The 25,360-nt window shown below is 39.9% G+C and overlaps 2 protein-coding genes across 3 annotated transcripts in view; one reads left to right on the top strand and one right to left on the bottom strand.

Annotated features, from left to right (window-relative positions):
* Positions 1 to 3,407: 3,407 nt before the first annotated feature.
* Positions 3,408 to 25,360, top strand: part of MORC4 (MORC family CW-type zinc finger 4) — a 61,989-nt gene continuing 40,036 nt past the window's right edge. For both annotated transcript variants that reach the window (XM_050777312.1, XM_050777310.1), the window contains exons 1-7: positions 3,408 to 3,583; positions 3,713 to 3,785; positions 10,775 to 10,907; positions 17,944 to 18,161; positions 18,900 to 19,047; positions 23,009 to 23,141; positions 23,463 to 23,591. In XM_050777312.1, coding sequence (XP_050633269.1) covers positions 3,482 to 3,583; positions 3,713 to 3,785; positions 10,775 to 10,907; positions 17,944 to 18,161; positions 18,900 to 19,047; positions 23,009 to 23,141; positions 23,463 to 23,591 — 936 coding nt within the window. In that variant the 5' untranslated portion in view covers positions 3,408 to 3,481. The remainder of the gene's footprint in view (positions 3,584 to 3,712; positions 3,786 to 10,774; positions 10,908 to 17,943; positions 18,162 to 18,899; positions 19,048 to 23,008; positions 23,142 to 23,462; positions 23,592 to 25,360) is intronic.
* Positions 6,425 to 25,360, bottom strand: part of CLDN2 (claudin 2) — a 70,540-nt gene continuing 51,604 nt past the window's right edge. The window contains exon 2 of the mRNA XM_050777304.1: positions 6,425 to 6,566. Within this exon, the coding sequence (XP_050633261.1) occupies positions 6,440 to 6,566 (127 nt within the window). The 3' untranslated portion in view covers positions 6,425 to 6,439. The remainder of the gene's footprint in view (positions 6,567 to 25,360) is intronic.

Raw genomic sequence — 25,360 nt, 5'->3', positions numbered from 1 at the left:
TACCTGAAGCAATCCCTGAAGGGCTAACAGCTGAAGGCAGTCTGTCAACATTTCTCCTAGCAGCTCAGTCAACAAGTCTTTTATTGAAATGAGAGGTGGGCTGACACATCACAGTATCCATCACAGACGTCATCTCTTTACATTAAAAATTGCCAATTAAATGTAAAGAGTTAAGCATTTATCATGTCCTTCCTATATAAATTGTATTTCAGATGAACCAAATAGCCATTGTTGATGAGGGTAAGTTCTATACAGAATGATCCAGTTAATAAATTAGAAGAAATTATGAGATTGACTATCATAATTTTACAGTCCTAATAACATATGTTTTTCAGACAATGAAACCATAAAGTAAAAGGTTGGTGGAGAAATTTATAGTGGAAGCTTCAGGCTGCCTCTCCCTGAAGTCAATGATGAATCTGAACATGTCTAAGTGTTGCACAGTATGTATTTCCTGATGTGATGCAATGGGAACTATATAGCACCATCTATGAGCATTCCTATTTAGAAAACATTGTACTAGACTCTAAGACTCTAGAGACAATTTATGGTTTATAGTTAAGTTACACTTTTTCCTGTAACAAGAGGAGCAAGTTAAGTAACATGAAGAAGCAAGACAAATGAAAACGTAGGGCATTCAACAGTCCAACTGTCTCGGTTTGTTTAACAACTCAAGGGGTTGGGCACGATGGCTCACACGTGTAATCCCAGCACTTTGGGAGGCCGAGGTGGGAGGATCATTTGAGCCCAGGAGTCCAAGAGCAGCCTGGGCAACGTGGGGAGAACCCATCTCTACCAAAAAAAAAAAAAAAAAATCAATAGCATGAATAAAAAAAAAAGAGAGGGGAGACTTTTAGATTAAAATGGATTTAAGACACATAACCATGTGCAATGTGTGCACTTGGAGTCTAGATTTCAACAAACCAACTGTAAGTAGACATTTCTGAGACAATTGGGGGAAATCAGAATATGGACTGCGCCAAGCAAAGTGGCTTGCGCCTGTAATCCCAGCATGTTGGGAGGCCAAATCAGGTGGATTGCATGAGCCCAGGAGCTTGAGACCAGCCTGGGCAACGTGGCAAAACCCCATCTCTAGAAAATATAAAAAGTAAAAAAATGACCTGGGTGTGATGGTGTATGCCTGTAGTCCCAGCTACTAAGGAGGCTGAGTTGGGAGAATTGCTTGATCCCAGGAGGTCAAGGCTGCAGTGAGCCAAGATCGTACCACTGCACTAAAGCCTGGGTGACAGAGCGAGACCCTGTCTCAAAAAAAAGACTGGGTATTAGAAGATAACAAAGAATTAGTATAAACTTTGTTTGGTATAAAAGTGGCATGGTGGTTATGTTTGTTAGAAAATGTACATGTTTTTAAAGAACACTGAAGTATATAAAATAAAATGGCATGATGTTTGAGATTTGCCCTGAAATGCTCACAGCTTACAGAAATGAAAAAGAAGAAGAAAAGGGATATAGAAAACAAGTGCCTTAGTCAGATCTGGCTGCTGTTAACAAAGTACCATAGACTAGGTTGCGTATTAACAGCAGATGGTCAGGTTCTGGTAGGGTCCCTCTTCTGGGTTGCAGAATTCAGACCCTTTCTTGAGTCCTCGTGGAAGAGGGTGAGAGAGCTCTCTGGGGTCCTTTTTATGAGGCACTAATCCCATCATGAGGGTTCCACCCTCATGACCTAATTACTTGGCAAAGGCCTCAACTCCTAATCCTAATACCTAATACCATCATATTGGGAGTTAGGATTTCAACATACGAATTTTGGGGAGCACAAATGTTCAGTCCATTGCAGCAGGTGTGGCAGTCTTGATAATTACTGCATCTGAGTAATAAATACATGGGATTCATTATATTGTTTTCTGTACTTTTGTGTATTTTAAAAATTTGAAGAAAAGATAACTAAAAAATAGACAGATGTAAAGCACCCAGTGGGGGTAAAAAATGATGCTCCAAGGCATAAACAGGCATTTATAGAAGAGGAGATGCAAATGTATACTAAACATTTGAAAAGATATTCAACCTTACTGGTAGTCAGGAAAATGCAAATTAAAACAATGAGGAGATACTATTTTTTATTGAAAAGACTGTCAAAAAGTTAAAAGATTGGGACCATCTAGTGCTATGAACATGGCAAAATAGCGCCAATTGTTGCTGGGAGGGCAAATTGCCTATCTTACAGCATTTATTAAGATTAAACCATGCACATGCTATTAGATGCAGCAATCTCATCTTTTGGAATTCATTCTGTGGAGATAACAGTATCAGAAATTAATGACCTGTACATGAGTGTGTGAAGGAGCATTTTTTGTATTGTCAAAATTAAAAAAAGAGGACAACCTAAATTACCATAAAGGAATAGTCAAATAAATTATAGTTCATTCATGCCATAGAATGTTACATATATTTTTAACGAATCTATTTTTCTATTATCAGGGTATATTTATAGTACATTAGAAAATACAGGTAAGAAAAAAGGAAAAAGTGTCTAGTTCAAGACCCAGAGATATCATCTTGCTGTATATCAAGTGGTTTTTGTTGTGTGTATGTGTGTATATGTGTGTATGTATGCATTTATATGTATATATGCATACACATATACTTGTTTTTGCAATAGAAAAGGCATCATGCATTCCACAATATGTTGTAACTCCTTGTTTTCTTCATTCCTTCATGAATATTTTTCTACATAAACACATACTTATCTACAAACATGGCCTTTAAGAACTGCACGGCATTTCATTTTATGCATACTTCATAACTCGACCAATCCCCTACTTGGCGGTATTTAAGTGAATCAAATTTCTCCTTTTAGAAACACCGTCCCTGTGCATTCTAGCAAGACTTTGGAGATAGTTTGCTAAGTGCCTTCCAGAAAGTTCTGGGTGCTTCTGGAGGCATTTGAGGCAGAGTAGGTAGAATGTTTTCCCATCAGGCGAGCTTGCTATCTTCCCAGATAGCAACACTGTAGTCTTTAGAACTTGAAAGACTTGTCTTATCTTGTCTGTTAGTCATGCAGCTTAAGCGGGACTAGGTTCCAGAAATCCCATACATGCTCTCCCTCCTCTTGCTTCATTCACGCCCCTCCCCACGCGCCCTCCCCTCGGCCCCCGCGCTTTCCCGCTCGGCGGCCTGGCCTATGGCAAACGCCAAGAATTAATTAGGGGCGGGGATCAAGGAGCGGCTGTCAGGAGGTCGCCATATTTCTGTACGGCCCAGAGGCAGCCCGAGCAGTCGCCGGGTCGGTAGAGGTGCTGACAGGGCGGAGCCGCCGCTTGGCTCAGCCGGCCTCACCCCTCCCGCCCGGGACAGGTGGCTGGAGCGCGCCCCGCCTCCGCCAGCTGCGAGTGGGAGCCAGGGAGGGCCGGTCCCGGACGGTCGCCGCCAGCTGCGAGTGGGAGTGAGCAAGGGCTAGTCCCGGACCGCCGGGCCAGGGGTCCGGCGGCAGCAGACGGGTACCCTGGCGGCCAAAAAAATGCTCCTGTACCGAGGGGCCCCCGCCGGTCCTGGCGCGCCGGGCTGCGGGCTGGCCCGGCCCGGCGGCGGCCCGCAGGCCTTCGGGATCCGCCTGAGCACGGTAGGTCCGGGGCCCGAGGGGGCGGACGCGCGCGCGGGCCCCTGGGCTGCGGGGGGCGCGCGGGGGGCGCGCGGGGAGGGCCCGGCGGGCCGAGGCCTCACGCGGGACGGGACCTTCTCTCGCCCCCAGATGAGCCCCCGCTACCTCCAGAGCAACTCCAGCAGCCACACGCGACCCTTCAGTGCCATCGCGGAGCTGCTAGGTGAGTGGCGAGGGCGGGCTCGGCAGTGTTCGCCCGAGGCAGTGGTGCCAGCGTGGTGCCGCGGACGCGAGAGGAATGCGCAGAGCCGCGCGGGGCGGGCCGGGGCTGGGGTGGGGGCCTCGGAACCGGCCCCGGCTCGGCAGGCGGAGGAGGGGGATGTCTCTCTCGCCAGGAACTGGGTTCCGCTCCTAAAACGGAGGAAACGAGGTGTGTCCGAAGCGTTAAAGATACCAGTATGTTTTTTCTCTCGCGCTCGTGATGTTCGGGCACTTTAGGATAGCTTAGTTAGTAATCAAAAGGAGATGCATAAAAACCTCAGGCCCCGAGGCAGCTGGGCTCAGCAGGGGCTGGCGACCGACGGAAGATGCCCAGCTAGCAAAGGGGCGTTGTAGAGGACCGAGGCGGGTCCTGGGGAAAGGTCTGGAAAGGGGAGTTCCTTAACTTTTGAGACAAGAAAGTTAGGAATGATGGGACATCTCTTAAGAGATGACACGAGTGCATTTGGCTCCCTGCTACTGCGGAGGGCTGGGTCCGTGGTCCACGAGCGCCCTCACACCGCTGGAATGAATATTGAGTACTTAACCTCTCGCTCCACCGGTGTTTGCTTTTCAAGTGTTTTCAGTTGATCCCTTCAAGCTAAGTACACCAATTTTTGCAGTAGTGTGCTACTGTGTGGAAAGCAAAGAAGAACTACAGTCTTGTACAAAATGCAGCAGCATACAGGGCGCATTATACATGCTTTGAAAATCGAAAGAAGGAAGAAGTATTTATGGACAAGGTTGCACAGAACAAACTCTTGAAAATGTTTTCAAAGCTCCCCAAATGAACCCCAGTCTCTACTTAAGCAATCGCTGTGGCCTTGTCATGAGAGTTATCTTGGGTAAGAAGTCAATGGGTAGCAGGAGACTTAGTTGGAAGGTTGATAAGAATGATAGAGACCTTTGATGATTAACCTTAACACGGAATGCTTTACAATATGTATAATTTAATTAGAAGGTGAAAGGCAAAAAGTGGAATTGATACGTTTGGAACCCTAGAGCAGAGGGACTGTATCTTTGAGGTTTGGTACTGTGCCTTGGGGCTGTGCACTGAACCTCTGCAGAATGGAATACAATCCAAGTTAAGTATGTAATTTGCAAGAAAGACTACAAGGGAGCAAAAAATAATGATTTACATAGTGGGGAGTTCTATGTAAACTCCCCATATGTTTACATAGGGAACCGAATGTAAACGGTTACATAGGGAACCGAATGGGAAACCGAAATGTATTGTTCTCTCATGGTTGGCACCGTGTAGAATGTGATATACCTGTGCTATGCTTACTGTACTTTCCAGGTGATTTAATGAGTTTTAAATTTGTAATTTTGAATATTTGTGATTTTGGCCATAAGCATTACCTTAAAGAACCTAAGTCAGATCTAAGATGTCCAGTATGAGAACAAATATGTGTATGTATTATGCACACACATGCATGCATACATGTATACAAACACAGATTTTAAGACCAAATAACAACTATTTGTGAAAATATTAATAATACGGAAAAGAGAGAGCAAAGTGTTAACTGGCAATCCAAAGCTTTCATTTTGGGTTTTCCTTCAATCATTTTATCCACTTAGGCATTAATTTTCTAGTGAATCATTCATTTGGTAAATATTTATTGAGCACCCACTGTGTGCAAGGCCACTGTGGTAGGCACAAAAATGAATATAACACAGATTCACTCTTCTAGTAGGGGAGATAAAACATGTACAGAAGGTTTATGCTTTGTATAACAACAAAATAGAAATCGATATATAAACAAAGATAAAAACAAGTGCTGTGGGAGTTCAGAGGAAGGAGGAATGGCTTCCAGTTTATCAGGAAGAGGAAGGTTAGGAAATGCTTTGTAGAGGAGGTGACATTTAAACTGAGATTTGAAAGATTGGGACATGTGGATATGGGTGGGGAGGAATTCCAGGCAAAAGGAACAACTGCTTGAACAAAGGCATGAAGAATATTGAGTGGAGTTTAATTAGAGCATGGGGTTCACAAATAGTAAAAATGATAGGTACTTAAAAAGTTTACAAACAGCTTTCACAAATAACTTTTTAACATTACCCTTTGAGGTAAACATTTACTTTCATCCTGCAGATGAAGAAAAAGAGGTTCAGAAAATTTAATTGACTTTTCCAAGGTTACGTGTATACTAAATAGCAGATCCAGGACTCAAACACAGGCCTTTTTACTCCAGATACTAAGTAAGGATGAGGTTATAAAGGTCATCTGGAATCAGGATGTGACTGGGAGGCTTCAGTATTTTGCTTTTTAGCCTGAAGTTTTCTGAGCAGGGGAATGTCATGATCAGAGCTGTGTATCAGGAAAGTCAATCTTGCAGCAGTGTATAAAATTGAAGGAGAGAGAGATACAGATTTATATGACTAGTTAGGAGGTTATTGCAATAATCCAGATGAGGGGAAATAAACTTTTTAAGAGACTGACAATGGAAATAGAGTAAATAGGATATGAGAGAGTCTAGGGATGTATAGGGTAAAGGAGAGGGAGGGATAAGAAAAGTACTTAAATTTCAAATTTGTGGTCTCTTCAGTGCTAACCTTGTGTGTGTTTGTAACAAAGGAAGAATAGGCTTGTGACAAAAGGTGATGACTTTACCTTTAGGCAGGAATACTTTTAGATACCTGTAGGATTTCTGTAGGACAGTAGCTCCACCCTTGGCAATCTTTCATATAGCCACCTGTAGGCCATTCTTCTGGAACAGGGGAGGATGGGAGCCTTGTGATGCTATGAAACAGAAAAGGATGAGAGGCTTGTGAAGCACTACCTCAAAGCCATCTCCCACTTGCCATCTTATCTCTCCTGGGAGGCTGTCATGGAATAGTTTCTCATTGCCTCCTAGATTCTGATGAGATAGAGAGCAAGGGGAAGGTAGAGATGGGGTCCTCCCACCAAGGGATAGCATGAGCTAAGTTAGCAGAGAGAAAACTCCTTGTGATTTGTTAGCACATGGGATTGTGTGGCCAGGTTAGGGAATGAAGACACTCCAGCATCTGATAGCACAATTCTCACCTAACTGGTGGGCAGGGAGAGAGGAGTAAGGGTTCTTTCATTGCGCTACCTGTTCATTGGCTGGATGGGCCGGGTTAGGAGAGAAGATAGATTTTCTGGGATCCAATAGCATTTGCCATGTATTAGTAAATGTTTGGAGGGTTAAGCAGCAAGAAGTAGGATTGAAACCAGCCTCCAGATCGGTGCCTTGTTATCATAAGTTCATTTATTGAGGCCAGCCTTGTTATTATTGTAATTTCATTTGCTGAGACCGAATGAAAGGCCATGTAAAACTGAAAGTAAGTACAAAACCGTGCTTGCTGGTGCCTCTTTACTGATCTCTCTTTCCCTACTGCTCCAGCTGACCCTGGCCTCTTGCATGCCCCCTCCCCCTTGTATTCCATGAGCTTCCAGCCAAGGAGATAAAATGTTGAGCTGCTCCTGGCAGCTACCTTGTAACTCCTGAAGTGCCTGTGTTAAAACTATTTGGTGTGTTCCTGTAAAAAAAAAAAAAAAAAAAAGTACCTAGTAAAGTTTGGGCAAAATTGCAGTAAAGAGGAAAAGAATTGAGGTGATATTGTGAGAGGCCTTTGAGCTGATTCGTTGAATGCACCATTGGGTAAACATGTAGTTGCAGTAGATAGGTGTTACGTGTTTGAATCGTGAATGTTCACAAATTGTTAGAAAAAAATTCCTCTATGTCCAGAGTTTTCAGTGTATAAATGATGTCCAGTTGATTGGCAAGTTGTATCATCAGTCACAGTGCCTTTGGTTGTCTGCCAGCAGGAGTGTCTGATCAGTCCCAACACAATTCATGGCCTGCTTGCCGAGTAAAGGTTCTTGAAACAGTGTAGGCAGCTAAGTAATGCTGAATCCTTTAGTCAGTTAAAGAAAAATACTGCTGCCTCTTACAAAGTAAAGAACTACATTTCTGATAAAGCCGCCATTACATGACAGACTTGTAACTCCTGCCAAAACTTAGCCCACTTGTCTTGCCACATTATATGGGCCCTAGGCCCCCCACCTGGTCCTTAAAGCTTGACTATATCATCCATCAACAGAAGAATGGATAAAGAAAATGTGGTATATAGACACAATGGAATACTGCTTAGCCATAAAAAGAAGGAAATATTGTCATTTGCAGCAACATGGATAAACTTGAAGGACATTATGTTAAATGAAATAAGCCAGGCACAGAAGGCAAACTATGTGGAATGTTCTAACTTCTATGTGGAAACTAAAAAAGTACTAAGTAGCAGATCCAGGATGCAAACACAGGTCTTTTTACTGGAAATACCCAGTAGGGAATGAGGTTAAAAAGGTCATCTGGGATCAGGTTTTGACTGGAAGGCTCCGGGGTTTGGCTTTTTAGCTTGAAGTTTTCTGAGCAGAGGAATGTCATGATCAGAGCTGTGCTTCAGGAAAGTTAATCTTCAGCGGTGTATAAAATTGAAAGGGAGATATATGGATTTATAATAGTAGTTAGGGCTGGGCGCGGTGGCTCACGTCTGTAATCCCAGCACTTTGGGAGGCCGAGGCAGGCGGATCACGGAGTCAGGAGATCAAGACCATCCTGGCTAACATGGTGAAACCCCATCTCTACTGAAAATACAAAATATTAGCCAGGCGTGGTGGCGGGCACCTGTAGTCCCAGCTACTTGGAGGCTGAGGCAGGAGAATGGCAGGAACCCGGGACGTGGAGCTTGCAGTGAGCCGAGATTGCACCACTGCACTCCAGCCTGGGCGACAGAGCCAGATTCCACCTCAAAAAAAAAAAAAAAAAAAGTAGTTAGGAGGTTATTGCAATAAGCTTAGAAGTAGAGAGTGGAATAGTAGTTAATAAAGGCTGGGAAGGGTGGGAGGGGGTATAGCTAGAGGTTGGTTAATGACTACAGAATTACAACTAAGATAAAATAAATAAGTTCTAGTGTTTTATAGCACTGTAGAATGGCTATAATTAATAACAATTAACTGTATATTTTCAAATAGCTAGAAGAATAGATTTTGAATATTCCCAACAAAAGAAGTGATAAATGTTTGAGGTAATGAATATGCTAATTATCCTGATTTGATCATTACACATTGTATTCTATAAATATGTACAACTATTATGTGAATTAAAAAAATAATAAAAACAAAAAAAGTGGCTGCTACTCATATGAAATAAACTTTCCCTTAGGGCCTTGTGAATAAAAAAAAAAAAAAAAAAGATTGACTATACCAGGCCTCTTAATCCCCTTCTGGGACTATTGGTGATGCCCTTCTGCTATTAAGACTTTTTCCACTTACAGTCAGTGACAGTTTTATCAGTGACTCTGGCAATACCATTGTGGCCCTTGAAATTAATCTGTATTTTGTTTTATTTAATGAACATTCCACATATCCAAGTGGCTGTAACTGATATTGTTAATTGTATTATTAAAAAAATGGGTGTTTTGCATATTTGTAATACTTCTCTTGATTGTAAGGGGTGTTCCCGGGAAAAAAATGACATGATTTGATCAGTGGTAATGGAACAAGTATATGGCCAGGACTTGACCTGGCTGTCTCAGCTTAGCTTTTTGGTATCACTAAAGCAGTATAGGATACCAGGGAAAGGGAAGAGAGTGGAAGGCAAGGACTCTGTCTTGCTCAAAGAGCTTAGTAGAGACGGGGAACGATTAAGGAACCTATCCAACAGATTGTATAAACTGCCCCTCAGTTGTGGCCAGTGAGCCACATTTGTCAGTGATTGACAATTATGTAAACTGGTACCTGTGGTAAAAACATGTGGCAACTAGACAGTGGCACCCCTGGGGTTGTGAATGTGACACAATTGTTAGACTATGGCAATTTTTGATGTCTTTGGAGTCTTTTTTGTTGTTGTTTGTTTGTTTGTTTGTTTGAGATGAAGTCTCGCTCTGTTGCCCAGGTTAGAGTGCCGTGGCGCGATCTCGGCTCACTGCCAGCTCCACCTCCCAGGTTCACGCCGTTCTCCTGCCTCAGCCTCCCGAGTAGCTGGGACTACAGGCTCCTGCCACCATGCCTGGCTAAATTTTTGTATTTTTAGTAGAGACGGGGTTTCACCGTGTTAGCCAGGATGGTCTTGATCTCTTGACCTTGTGATCCGCCCGCCTTGGCCTCCCAAAGTGCTGGGATTACAGGCGTGAGCCACCACGCCTGGCCTGGAGTCTTAAATAATTAACTCATTGTGAAGACATAAATCAGGAGGAATCGTGAACCTATGTATTTTTTCTACTTTGATTCTATGTTCTCCATTTCCTGAGAGGATGGACAGCCTTGCCTTTAAAACTATTACAAAATACCTAAGCAAAAATCACTCCTTTTAAGTATGCTTGCTACCATCACTGAGATCTAGGCAGGCAATTAAGGCTTTTGGTTTTAAACTCTAACCCTTTCAGTGCCTCTTAGGCTATAAACAGGAATGGCAGTACTATCTGTGTTCTTTAACAGAGGAGGTGATGTAAGAAAGAAGAAAATAAAATGATCACAAATAAACTGTAATGTGTGTAATATGCATCATCTTTTACCAAAATTGCTCATTCAGCTTTTCTCCGTAACCACTCTTTACTGTATGTGTATATAAACAGTAAAGGGGCTAAAAGGCAAGAAGAAGTAATAAGACAAAAATGGAGCAAAATGCTTTTTATATGGGAGTAGTTATTAATACTTTTTTCCAAAGACCCTGCAGTTTGAAGTGGAAAGGCAGATTGCAGATCGCTCATGTGAAATCTGGAAATCAGCTTTAGAACTCAATCTGCCATCATCTCTTTTGTTCTCTGTAATTTAGTGAGTGCACTACCATTAATGCTCCCTGATACCTTCTCGAACATCCAAATGAGGGAAAGAAAGGACATTTTCTATGTCTTGGAGTCACTGAACTAGAGATTTTGATACAATATTGGAAAAGGGGATCTAATATCACAGATTTTTACCTTTTGCAGATAATGCTGTAGATCCAGATGTATCTGCCAGGACGGTCTTTATAGATGTTGAGGAGGTCAAGAATAAATCTTGTTTGACCTTTACCGATGATGGATGTGGGATGACACCTCATAAACTACACCGAATGCTCAGGTAAAAATGTCTTCATTGGCTTTTTCTTGTCTTAAGCTCATGAACCCTATTTAAGGCTTCATAATTTTCATTAATATTTTGCTTTCCTTTTGTTTATTCAACAAGTATTTATTAAGCATCTCTTATGTGCCAGGACTCTGATTATGAAACAAATACTGTCCTGCCCTCACAGAGCTTTCAGCCTAGCTGGCAATTTAGACAATTAAGTAATAAACAGCTATAAGCATAATGATAAGAAGGTACAGAATGCTTGAGATGAGTCATCAGGGGAACCCAATCTGATCCCAGAGGTTAGGAAAAGTATCCTAGACAAAATGATATTTAAGCTGAGATCTAAGGGTGAGTACAGTTTAACCAGGTAAAGGGGCAGGGAGCAAGGGATGACAGTTCATGCAAAGAGAACAGCAAATAAAAAGACCCAGAGGCCTTCAATGGTCCGAGACCTCCAATTTATATTAACCTAAACTCACTCTTAAATCAGAAGTATTGGAGTTGGAATGATTTATTGATTGGAACCATGAAGGTGCCTGGGTATAATCAAACCCCATGCAAGATAAATAGAAGGCATTCAGACACATATTCTTTAAAGGTTTTGCAGTAGAATCACAAACTTAGGAAATTCTCCTTTCTAACTGTTGAAGCTGGTGCTAGATTTCTGTTGCCACTCTCAGTTCATTTAATCACTTTAAAACATTTGTAGTTGAGAACGTAAATTTATACTATATCATCTTCGCGTATCACTCAGTGGAAGATGAGTGTTCCTTCAACTCCTTCCTTCTCTTTTCCTTTTTAGCAGATGAGGTTGATTACTCTTCCTGTGGCTTCCTGAACTAGAGTGTGTGAAGCACGAGTAACAATGGAGGAGTGCTGTGGAGGAGGGAAAGGGCTCCGAACTATAAAAATGGAAAATAAATTCATGTGGTTGTAGTTACCCTTGTAGGTATTCTAAATGAATTACTCTGTTTGTAGGGAAATCCCTTTGATCCATCAAAGAAACAGACATGAAATTTGGGCAAAGTAAGTGGTTGCGTTTTACCACTCAGCAGTCTGTATACCTTGTGTCTCAGACCCTCCTAATTAGAAGACTATTTGAGGAAAACCTCTAAAAGTGAAACAAGAATTGTGACCAGTATGTTAGTGAAGGTAGAGAGTTGGCTCAATCTTTCAACTTATAATACCAGTTTTATATCCTGAAGCTAATATTATATATTAAGAATATATATATTTTCTTATTATTAACATATATATATTTTCTTATTATATATTAAGAAAAATACAATTTTAGATGGGATGGAACCAAAGCATTTATATATTCAGTTCTGTATGTACTAGTTGTTTTTTTCCCCCCTAAAATTACTTGTCTTCTTATTTTTTGAGACAGTCTCACTCCATCACCCAGGCTGGAGTGCCGTGGCGTGATCTCAGCTCACTGCAACCCCAGCCTCCTGGGTTCAAATGATTCTCATACGTCAGCCTCCCGAGTAGCTGGGATTATAGGTGTGTGCCACCATGCCCGGCTAATAATTTTGTATTTTTAGTAGAGACAAGGTTTTGCCATGTTGTCCAGGCTGGTCTTGAGCTCCTGACCTCAAGTGATTCACCCGCCTCAGCCTCCCAAAGTGCTGGGATCACAGGCGTGAACCACCGCACCCATCCAAAATTGCTTATCTTATTAATGATTCCGTCCCATCATACCTTACCCCATTGACATGAGTGTTGAGTAGTGGGCCCAGCAAATCTGATCTTCTTCCATTTTGTCTGTGGGACTACATCTGTGAAACTTGGTTAGAGTTATAAGGTAGAAAGGAGGAGAAGAATGGTTTCAAAATAATTGCCACAATTTTTGTTCCAGATTCATTCATTTATTCATTCAACAAATTTTTATTGAGCACCTGTGTGCACGGCACTGGAGATAAAGTGGTGAACCAGACAGACATGATTCTTGGCTGACAGCTTAGTGAGAAAGAACAACATTGACTAGTAATATAACTAAATAGGCTATTCCACCCAGTGGTAAGTGCTATGAAGGTAGAGCACAGTTTCTTTGAGAGCATATAACAGGGATCTAATCTAGTCTAGAGAGTTAAAAAAGGCTCCCCTGAAGAAATGACATTTGAATTGAAATATGAAGGATGAGTATCACCCATTCAAATTTTTTGTTCCCTCCCCAAGGAGCAAAATAGGCAGAAACTTTCTTAGCTGTAGAATTTTCCCTATCATACCAAATATGTTTCCCACCAATTTGAGCTGGGCAATTGTTCCTCCTATTTAAAAAATAATCTCAGGTATCTTCTAGCTGATTCAAGTTTGTTTATTTGTGATTGTATCTTGAAACAAACTTGAATCAGCTAGAAGATACCTTTTTTTTTAATTAAAAAAAAATTTTTTTGAGACGGAGTTTCACTCTTGTCCCCCAGTCTGGAGTGCAATGGCATGATCTTAGCTCACTGCAACCTCCACCTCCTGGGTTCACACACCTCTCCTGCCTCAGCCTCCCGAGTAGCTGGGATTATAGGCAGGTACAACCACGCCCAGCTAATTTTTGCATTTTTAGTAGAGACAGTGTTTCACCATGTTGGCCAGGCTGGTCTCGAACTCCTGACCCGAAGTGATCAGCCCGCCTTGGCCTCCCAAAGGGCTGAGATTACAGGCATGAGCCTCCACGCCTGGTGAAGATACCATTTATTTAAAAGAGATCATTTAAGTCCAAGCATGGTGGATCATGTCTATAATTCTAGCACTTCCAAAGGCCAAGGCAGGCAGATCGCCTGAGTCCAGGAGTTTGATACCTGCCTGGGCAACACAGGGGGACCCCCTTCTTACAAAAAAAATACAAAAATTAGCTGAACATTTTGGCATGCATCTGCAGTCCCTGCTACTCAGAAGGCTGAGGTGGGAAGATCACTTGAACCCAGGATGCGGAGGTTGCAGTGAGCTGAGACTGTGCCATTGTAATCCAGCTTGGGCAACAGAGGGAGACCTTGTCTCAAAAATAAATAAATAAAAAAAAAATAAAAGATTATTTAGTCCAATCCTAACTTCTAGCGAAGGATTCTACATTTTTTTTTTTTGGATGGAGTTTTGCTCTGTCGCCAGGCTGGAGTACAGTGGCGTGATCTCGGCTTACTGCAACCTCCACCTCCTGGGTTCAAGCAATTCTGCCTCAGCCTCCCGAGTAGCTGGGATTACAGGTGCGTGCCACCACGCCCAGCTAATTTTTGCATTTTTAGTAGAGACGGGGTTTTACCATGTTGGCAGCTAGAATGGTCCCACCTCGGCCTCCCAAAATGCTGGGATTACAGACATGAGCCACCATGCCTAGCCGGAAGGATTCTGTTTTTTGTTTGTTTGTTTGTTTTTAAAGGAGTTTCATTCTTGTTGCCCAGGCTGAAGTGCAATGGTGCGATCTTGGCTCACTGCAACCTCTGCCTCCCGGATTCAAGTGATTCTCCTGCTTCAGCCTCCCAAGTAGCTGGGATTATAGGCATGCGCCACCATGCCCGGCTAATTTTGTATATTTAGTAGAGACAGGGTTTCACCATGTTGGTCAGCTGGTCTCAAACTCCTGACCTGAAGTGATCCACCTGCCTCGGCCTCCCAAAGTGCTGGGATTACAGGTGTGAGCCACCGTGCCTGGCGCTGTTTTTTATTTGAAGGCATATTACTTTTGTATTAGGAAAAAATAATAGAAGTAATTATGCAAATTTATTAAGCCTGCAGAAGTTCTATTTGACCTCTAACATTTGTTGTTACCCTGTCCACACTTTCCAACTCTTTATGCAATTCTGTTTTCAGACTGATAAAATAGTTGTGTAACTGTAGCAACAGTTTCTTCCATAAACATAGAATTTCATGAAAATCAAATTAAAAAGGAAAAACCTATTATTAAATTCCTTTAAGGTCCACAACTAATTATCTTTACCTTCTGGGGCTAGTGTGTGGATCAGTTAGTCTGTATATTCAGCTGCCTTTTTCAAGCAAGGTGAGAAACCGCTTTCAAAGTTCAAAGACTAAAAACAGCCACAGAACCACAGAGGGTATTTGCTACCTGTGCTCAGAAGTGCACTTCCTAGCAGGTGTATTCTTCTAAAACAATAGCTGGAGAATAACAGTCTGCTTAGCACGCTTTCATTCTTTTATATTACATATTAAATCACAAAAATACCTAGGAAATAGCAGTGCCTGCCTTTGTGCGCCCATGGATTTTGCCAAGGTTTGTTTCATTGGTCAGAGTCCTTATTTATTTATTTATTTATCTATTATTTTTCTTAACTTTTGTATTTGGTTTGGAGGTACACGTGAGGATTCATTACATAGGTAAACACGTGTCACTGCAGAGTCCCAATTTAAATTTACCTCTCTGGATTCTGGATTCTTGACATTTTAAGATACTCCAGAGCAAGCTACTGTAGTTTTGAATTCCACTAAAAGTGCTGGTATCCAAGCCACCTTGATGTGTAAACAGTGTTGTCTCTTACATGAGAGGATACAGCAGGACTGACTTAGCAAATAGAAACCACCTGAGCCAAGTTAGCTCTGTGGAAAATATTACTGAGCTATAGCAAACTATCATATTCATTCCTACAATTCTATTATGTGTGGTGAGGGCTTTTGTATTAGGTAGTTATTTGATTGGTACCTGGCATTCATTCTGCCAGTTTGCATTTAAATGGAATGCCTAACATGAGAACTTAGGTGGAATAAAAGAGCACACAGGAAGAGTTAAGTGAAACACAGTAACAACAACAAAAATCCAGAGTTTACAGCTCCTCTCTTCTCATTTTTCTTATCCTTTTCCATTCTGGTTCTAGCCTCACGCTACTGGTTATCTTCTCAACCTTGTATCATCATTTGGTCTCCCCAAATGAACACAGTGAGGGTTTATACTTTCAAAGGGAAAAAGAGGTGATAGATGGTGGAAGAGGCTAAAAAATTAAGGGAGTTGTAATCTCCCTATTTTCACCACTTCCCCTTGATCACCTAATTGAAGCTTTTGTGGTATAAGAGAAAGTTAAAGTCCGGTTAACCATACAAATTCATTTGAAGTGGTGTGTAAGATTACTATTTATGGAGAGCCCTGAGTTTTAGATGTGATCTTAGGTCTGAAGTAGGAGTAGGGGATAGCACATGACAACTATCAGAATGACTTCTAGAGTTAGTTTAAAATTAATGTTTGAATACTACTTTATACTTAATGTATTTTGCATACAGTATATAATTTAATCCTCATAACAAACTTTTTTTTTTTTTTTTTAAAAGCCAATTCTTCCACAAGAAGAATGGGAATGCCTGAATCTTACTATTACAAGTCTATATCCTGGAATACTAAGGCCCATAGGCAACACAGACTGAATATTCTTTTTTTTTTCCAACAGACTGCTGCCGTGGAAATTACCTTTTTCTGTCACTAGATTTATTTGTGCGATACACACAGCTCCTATAAAGTGTTTACTCTAGGAGGACATATGGTATTACTGTATAATGCTTTGAAATAGCAAATTAAAAGGTGGTTCCCTTTCCTAGTGAGTAAACACAAAACCATAGCCTTCAGGAAGTAGAAATCAGATACCTCAGCTCTCCATGCTCAAAAGAGTAAAATTGTTAAAGATCAGCCTGCTCAGTCATGGTCTGCTCAGAGTATCTATTTTATTGATGTTGAGAAGCACCTAATCTGTAATATATGAAGTCCTTCCTTAGATTATAAACTCTGAGGGCAAAAATCATGTCTCTTTTATTAACAATTGTCTCTAGTGCTTAGCCCAATGCATGGCACATCGTAGGTGCTTAGTTTAAATATTTATTGAATGAATGGTAGTGCACAACATTGTAAAATTAGTCAGTCTGGAGAGAAACAATCCTTTTTAGTATGATTTTTTTTTCTTTCATTGATACCTAATATTTTACATATTTATGGGGTACATGTGAATACTTTATACATGCATAGAATGTGCAGTGATCAAGTGAGGGTGTTTGGGGTTTCCATCACCTTGAGAATTTATATGTTGGTGACATTGGAAGTCCTCTTTTCTAGCTACTTTGAAATATATGATGTATTATTGCTAATTATAGTCACCCTGGGCTATGGAACATTAGAACTTTTTTATTCTATCTAACTATAAGTTTTGTACTCATTCCCCAAACTCTATTCATTTCTCCTTCTCATCCTGAGAAACAATCCTTACAATTAGTTTTATTGATGATGAGGGAAGATATGTAATCATTTAATTTTTAGTTTTTAAAGTTCTGTTATTTTGGTGTGTACCTGAATGAAAAATACAAGAAAAGAGAAAGGTTCTGGCTTCCAGATTAAGCTGATCAAAATGGACTACAGAGATTGTTGAGGTGCCTAAGTGAAAGGTCCTTAATAGAGCAAGAGAGACTTTATACTGCAGCTGTTTGCTGATATTCAGAGGCAGAACTACCTATTTTTATCCTTTGGCCACATTCAAATGAACTGTCCCAGCAGATGGAACAGAGACTAAGAATTGGAAGGATTATCCTTTGAGTGGAGAGTTGAAATTGTCAAGATATATGATCCCTGACTTTCAGATTTCTAGAGGATGATATAAACAGGTTAGGAGATGCCTAATCTAGTACCTCTGACCAATGACAATATCTGAAACTTTTGTTACCCTCTCTAGATAACTACCCTTTTCACCTTACCCTAACTTTGCTTCTACAGCAATCAGAGCTGTTTTATCTAGACAGGAAAGGCAGCTTCCCAAGCCTTTTCCAGCTATGTTAGCTGGTGGAAAGGGGCCCTTTTTTACTTTTATAAAGTGTGACTCTAACGTAATGGAACTATTTATGTACACACAAACCACACAGAAAAATTAATCCCATTACCCCATAGTAATTTCCTGTGTTTTTAACCTAATAGTTTTGCCCATAAATACCAAAAGGAATAAAAAAGGAGGGACTTTTTACAAGTGTTATTTATTTGTAGGCCAAATATTCTGCCTGTCACCTATCTTAGGATGCTTTTTACCATTCTGATTTCTTTTTTTCTGATTTGTTTTTTCTTCTGTAATTGCAGCTTTGGCTTTACAGATAAAGTAATAAAGAAGAGCCAGTGTCCCATTGGGGTCTTTGGTAATGGTTTCAAGTCAGGCTCCATGCGGCTAGGAAAGGACGCCCTTGTCTTCACCAAGAATGGGGGTACTCTCACTGTTGGGCTTCTATCACAGACCTATCTGGAATGTGTCCAGGCCCAGGCAGTTATTGTACCAATCGTTCCATTCAACCAGCAAAACAATATCCTTTCTGGAAATGGAGAATGTTGGTTAAAAATTAGTCTAATCTGAGTGTTTTGATAGGAACCTCTTCAGGTCAAATCCAACTATCAGAAGTTTTAAAAGAGGTATTCAAATGTCTTAAATTTAACTGGGATTTTTCTGTATTAAATATTTAAAAAATAAGACCATTGACAGAAGCTTAGAAATGTTTTTGCTGTATTGAAATTTTCATTGTTACACAGTTTGATCTATATAGTATGTGTCTGCTCTACCACCACCCCATGGTAAAGCTCCCGGGGCCTGCCTTTTTTCCCCCCTCCAAAGGATAGCTACATTTGTATTGATACGCCTAGAAATATACTGTTTATCAGCTTATATAATAGCAGAATAGTCATTTCCCTATATCTGCACAGCTGTTACTTCTGTTAGACACCTGGTTGTCTTGACTGGAACAGTATAGCAATAAGGTTTTAACTTATTGCTTCCAAAGAAGTTAAAAATTTAAGCCTTTGATCTTTGCTTTTAAATATAAGACTTTGTTTACATTATATCTTTGAAGCTATATTCTGCATGGGCAACTGATTTTGGAGCTTGTCTCTATAACTTTTCTCCATTTTTCACCTTTCTTCTTTCTATAGCAGTAATATGCATGCTTTATGTCTGTAGTTTTGTCTAAATATGCAACCCAAAGGGCAGATCTTCCTTCTCAATAGCATCATAAGATATTATTTTTTTCCTTGACTATATTTGATTTTACAAAAAATGATTATTACCGAGGATTCATTGCCCAGCCTAGAAGCCATCTTGAACTATTCCATTTTCAACAGTGAAAATGACCTGCTGGCCCAGTTTGATGCCATCCCAGGCAAAAAAGGCACTCGTGTTCTCATTTGGAACATCCGCAGGTATAGTATTACGAAGGTGATAGCTTCTAATTAACAAAGGTAGTATGATGAAACACATTTTTATTTAATTTTAACTTTCAAAATTTTTATAGAAAGACAGGGTCTCATTTATGTTGCCCAGGCTAGTCTCAAACACCTGGCTTCAAGCGATATTCCCTCCTTAGCCTCCCAAATTATTGGGATTACAAGTGTGAGCCACTGCACTTGGCCTAGCATATTTTAATAACTCTTTTTAGAGAAGCAAAATAGATAAATTTTGATACATATTTATATCTCATTGCATACTTTTATGTAACTTCGTCTTAGAAAAACAAGAGTTCTGGCTGGGTGCAGTGGCTCATGCTTGTAATCCCAGCACTTTGGGAGGCTGAGGTGGGCAGATCACGAGGTTGAGAGACTGAGACCATCCTGGCCAACATGGTGAAACCCCGTCTCTATTAAAAAAAAAAAAAGTACAAAAATTAGCTGGGCGTGGTGGTGCACCCCTGTAGTCCCAGCTACTTGGGAGGTTGAGGCAGGAGAATCACTTGAACCCAGGAGTTGGAAGTTGCAGTGAGCCGAGATCACGCCACCGCACTCCAGCTTGGCAACAGAGTGAGACTCCGTCTCAAAAAAAAAAAAAAAAAGAAAAAGGAAAACAGTTCTGTTTGAGATAGTGGTTCTTGTTGGTAGAATGTGGTATGTTTAAGGTGGAAACACACATATCCTGAGGCTATTGCCACAGATAATTAGGACAGTTTAGCATATTCTAAGCTCCTCAGAATCCTTTATAAATATCTATTTCATATTCATGGGCACTTTTTTTTTTTTTTTTTTAATGAGACAGAGTCTCTCTTGCCCAGGCTGGAGTGCAGTGGTGGAAACTTGGTTCACTGTAACCTTCACCTTCTGGGTTCAAGTGATTCTTGTGCCTCAGCCTCTCGAGTAGCTGGGATTACAGGTGTGTGCCACCACGTCTGGCTAATTTTTATATTTTTTGTAGAGACGGGGTTTTGCCATGTTGTCCAGGCTGATCTTGTACTCCTGACCTCAAGTGATCCACCCACCCCAGCCTCTATTACTGGAGTGAGACACCATGCCTGGCCAATAGGCATTTTTTTATGTTTGGTAATTGATAGTTATTTTACTTATTAGACAATGACAATGAAGCATGAGAAAGAAAAATTAGAGCAAACAAAATACAGTAAGATCTTTAAAAAAATAACAACTTCTATATTAATGCTTTCACAGTAGCTGGATTAGAAGTAGAAAAATCTGGCCAGGCATGGTGGCTCACACCTGTAATTCCAGTACTTTGGGAGGCCAAGGCAGGAGGATCACTTGAGGCCAGGAATTTGAAACCAGCCTGGGCAATAAAGTGAGACCCTGTCTCTTAAAAAAAAAAAAAAAAAAAAAAAAAAAAAAAGAAGTAGAAAAAAATCTTTGAAGCAGATAAATATGAACTATAATGAGACTAGGTTAAGATCATGTCTTCAAAACTAATAAAACAATCTAGAAATACTTTATGGTATTTCATTTTTTTAATCTTAGCATGTCTAATGGAATACATTTAAGAATGGATTATGGCTCAAGCCTGTAATCCCAGCACTTTGGGAGGCTGAGATGGGCAGATCACGAGGTCAGGAGATCGAGACCATCCTGGCTAACATGGTGAAACACCGTCTCTACTAAAAAAATACAAAGAACTAGCCGGGCGTGGTGGCGGGCGCCTGTAGTCCCAGCTACTCGGGAGGCTGAGGCAGGAGAATGGCATAAACCCGGGAGGCAGAGCTTGCAGTGAGTGGAGATGGCGCCACTGCACTCCAGCCTGGGCAACAGAGCAAGACTCCATCTCAAAAAAAAAAAAAAAAAAAAAGAAAAAAGAATGGATTAACACCTAAACACTAAAAATAACCCTAAAAACCTTTAATATAAAATAGAGGTATTACTGATATGCCTAATAGAAAAGATTATCAGATACATTTCTTCATCCTTTTCTCCTTAGGTGAAGTATTTTGTCTCATTTACCTGGGTAAAACAAATAAAAACAATGCTGGTTTATATAGAGAGTACTGTACTTAACAATTAAAATAAGTGTGACTCACACATTGGTAATTTAGATCCTCGCTGTGTCCTACTGAGAAAACCTCAAGTAATATAGTTGGTATTACAAAGAATTTTTTGAGGTATTACAGTGATTTACATATCTTAAACAGAACTTTTTCTTTTTATGTCATTTCCCAGTTATGTATATGGTACTAGGTGCTATACAGGTTGACTTTCCCTAATCCAAAAATCTAAAATCTGAAATGCTGCAAAATCTAAAACATTTTGAGCACAGACATGACAACTCAAAGGAAATGATCATTGGAACATTTCGGATTTTGGATTTTTAGATTAGGAGTGCTCAACCAGTAAGTATAATGCAAATATTTCAAAATCCAAAAGGATCTAAAACACTTCTGGTCCCAAACATTTCAGTTAAGGGATACTCAACCTGTATAAATAAAGGATTACATGGTCAAATAAGTTTGGGAAAAGCTGACTTAAGGTTTACTGTGTTGCTTTATTGTAGGACTTCTGAGAGTCCTGGAGTACTTTAATATACTAATGTATGTTGAAAATATGTAAAAGAGCTATACACTATGCAGCGTTTCCCAATCAATTTTGAAAAAGTGTTTCTTTAGGTTGAGTGGTGGCTCACACCTCTAAACCCAGACCTTTGGGAGAACAACATGGGAGAATTGCTTGAACCCAGAAGTTGGAGGCCATGGTGAGCTATGATCATGCCACTGCACTCCAGCCTGGGCAACAGAGCAAGACCCTGTCTCTAACGAAAATGTTTCTACAGACCTTTTTTCCTTAGATGGGGAAGGTGAGGGACAAGGAAGACAGAGCATCTCCTCAGGGCATATGCCTTGGGGTCGGGTGGAGTAGTGAGAATCAGAATTATCCTGGAAAATCCATAATATGCTATCATACATTGACATGGACATGATGCAGACAGACCATAATGGCTCTGGTGCAGCCCTATAAAAGGAGCTACAATTTCAACACAGCAGCTCTGAGCTTACAGAGCCTGAAGTATGAAGCAGAGTTATCACTAGAGCTCAAGGTGACTCTGTGGGCTAAGAATTATTTCTCAATTTTATTTGATCTTAGAACTTTTATGTATTTTATGTATTTTATTTTATGTACTTTTTAAGAGTATCTTATGAGATTACTGTTGCACAGAATAAATTTTGGGAACTACTGTTCTGATATATATGTTTTCTCTAAAACCTGTCATTTGAGTTTTTTTCAAGGATTAAGATGGGTCTTAACCTTTTTTCCCTGGCAGTGGTTAGTCATATAGCTCAGGGTCTTGGAATGGATCAAAACCAAGTGGCCCAAAAAGATTATGGGAAGAAGAAAGTTCCTTATGAAAGGAATGTTAGTACCATTATGTTTAAATGATAATTCTATAAATGGTATCCTAGAGGACTAGTAAATATATGCTGCTTTTATAACAATCTTTTTTCCTTTTAAGAAATAGGATTAGATCTGGGGAGATGTTAGTATCTTTTTTGTTTGAAGTTGGTAGAAGTGGGTTTTGATTCATCTGTTCATTCAGTTGGGGAAAATGATGTTGAGTGACTTACTAACAATACCTAGAAAGCTTGTGTCTATTTTAAGATCCCACTTTGAAGATAGCTGACATCCATTTGATTTATCAGATCATAGACATTCCACGTTCTTTTTTTCTTAGGAATGTGGCATCATCACCTCTATGAAAAAGTAGATTTGTTTAGAATGGGAATACCCTTAAGTATCATATGATCCTCCACCCAAGTGGTTTGTAGTTCCTTTGCACTGGTAGTCAGGGAAAGAAACAGATACCTGAGTTTTGGCTCATATTGTTTTTTTTCTTTTGGGTTCCTAGTGCATTTTTTGTCCTTTGGAGCCAGTTTTTGTTAGATTGGTACTTGTCTGTTTTCCCCAGAAATAAAAATGGAAAATCTGAGTTGGACTTTGATACAGATCAATATGACATCCTGGTATCAGACTTTGACACAGAAGAAAAAATGACTGGCGGTATTACCTCTGAGCTGCCAGAAACAGAATATTCTTTAAGGGTAAGTAAGAATGGTTTTTCAACAATGAGAGGTAAGATTTCCTATAACCTGAAAATATTATAGAACAAGATCTTCTTTTAGTTATTCAAAGATGACAACCCTCCAGCCATGTGCTAGTATTCCTTTTTATTGTCTCAGGTGAGACAGTTTAGATAATATAGTCAACAGTACTTTAGTGTGGTAGTTTACATAGTGTAAGAAGGTATAGAAATGGAGCCAAATCTTTGCCCAGCATAGAATCAGGTGATAGCAGTGTTTTATGGGGATGTCAGCAGAATTGGCAATATCACATAACTTTCCCTTCACCATTCTATTCCACAGGCATTTTGTGGTATTCTATACATGAAGCCACGGATGAAAATTTTTCTGCGTCAAAAGAAGGTGACTACCCAGATGATTGCCAAGAGCCTGGCCAATGTAGAATATGATACATATAAACCTACCTTCACAGTATCCTTACAACTATACCACTACATGAAGTTGACCTCTTTATTTCAGGATTAAGTTTTCAGGTTGACACAGAAAAACAAAAACTTTTCCTTTCCAATTCAAAAACATATGTCATAGTACACATTCTATTATAGTGTACTCTGAGGAAGTCTTTCTTAAATGCCAATCTATGTACCATTTTTATCAGAAATCACCTGGAAACTGTTGAAATAATAGAATCTTGAGACTGGAGATTCTGGTTCAGTAGTGTCTGAAACCTTTTTTTAAAAAAATAAGAAATATTTATTATTTTAAAATCCTCAGCTGATTCTATTGAGCAGCCAGGTTTGAGAATCTCTACTGTAAGGAATAATACACATAATTTGGTTTGTACTGGGATTTTGATATATATTAAATTTACTGAAATAAGCAAAATACTGACTAGAACTTCTTAATCTTGTAGATACACTGCAGTTTTTTATTGTAACAGGTCCAGACTTACATTGATTGAAGTTAGGAAAGTGGAAATTAAAAGTTGATTTTCTAGAGTGAAATAAATCTTCTTAGGGTTTGACATAAATTCCTGGTACTTCTCATAATGGTAGCCACTCAGAGGAGCCATTGCTTTTTACTTCTACCTCTCCCCCGCATTGCATCGAGAATGGATTTCAGAGACTAGAAAAAAATCTTAAGATGAACTGTGGATATTAGGTACAACTTCGTTGATGGCTTTTGGGGCAGAAAATGTTTTTGAAAGGCTGAAAACTTGCAAGGTTATGAAAAATTGTCCTTTTAATTTATTTTCTAGTAACTAAGCACAACTCTTGGCCTGAGAAACATGCTCACACTCTATTTGCTTTATCAAAGGCATTATGTAGCATGCTTTGTCCTTCCCTGACCAAAAATGAGAAATTGTTGGTCTCTTTTTTCTCCTTTTTGGAAACACATATCTTGGCTACTAGGAATGTTTTCTTAAAGCACTAAACAAATCAATTTAATAAAGCCAGAGCTAGCATTGTTTGCTTCTATAGGTGAATTAGTTATAATCTCACCATATGTAGACTAGGATATTAGTACCATAGGTTTAACAGAGCCAGTCTAAAGAAGTGCTTTCCAACTACTGTTTTAGGATATAACACATACCTGTCTCTAGCTTTTTTCTTTTGTGGGTTTCTATCCGGGAAACTTCTATGCATGCATTCTATATGTTACCTCAGCTCTTCTCAGACTCCCTTCTCATTAAACCAAATTACCTTCCAATATTATAGTTTGGACTAAACAGATTTACTTTAGGCATGGGTAAAATGAAAGTCCTAATAAAATTTTCCCCAAGGTCACTGAGGAACAAGATCATTGATACTAACTTACTTACTTCTCAATTATCAAAGTCCACTTCTTTCATCTTTGTTCTGTCTCCTTGCACTAATTTGGCAAGTCTCCTACCCCAGTGTACCCTCACTCCATAATTTGGAATTTTAAAAGTGCACAACAGAAAGAAAAATTTGACAATCTTTATCTTTACAAAGTTAATTTTATGGCATAGGATTTTGGTTTGTTTGCTTGCAGGAGTTTTGTCTTGTTTTGTTTTTGCATTAGAATAGGTCTTATTTGAGGTTTTATGTGAACTGCTAGAGTCCAGAACATTATATATTCTGAGCCAAACATTACTGTGTTATGCACCCACTTGAGTCATGTCTTTGTGTCATATGTGACCCATTTGTTATAGGGTTTTGATGCAAGTAGCTTGTCTTTTAAAGGGGGCATGGAGATCATTTTTTGAATAAGTGACA

This window comes from Macaca thibetana, chromosome X (assembly GCF_024542745.1).
Source record: "Macaca thibetana thibetana isolate TM-01 chromosome X, ASM2454274v1, whole genome shotgun sequence".
NCBI classification, from domain to species: Eukaryota; Metazoa; Chordata; class Mammalia; order Primates; family Cercopithecidae; genus Macaca; species Macaca thibetana.
The sequence above is the reverse complement of the archived record's forward strand: the minus strand, read 5'-3'. Positions and strand labels throughout refer to the sequence as shown.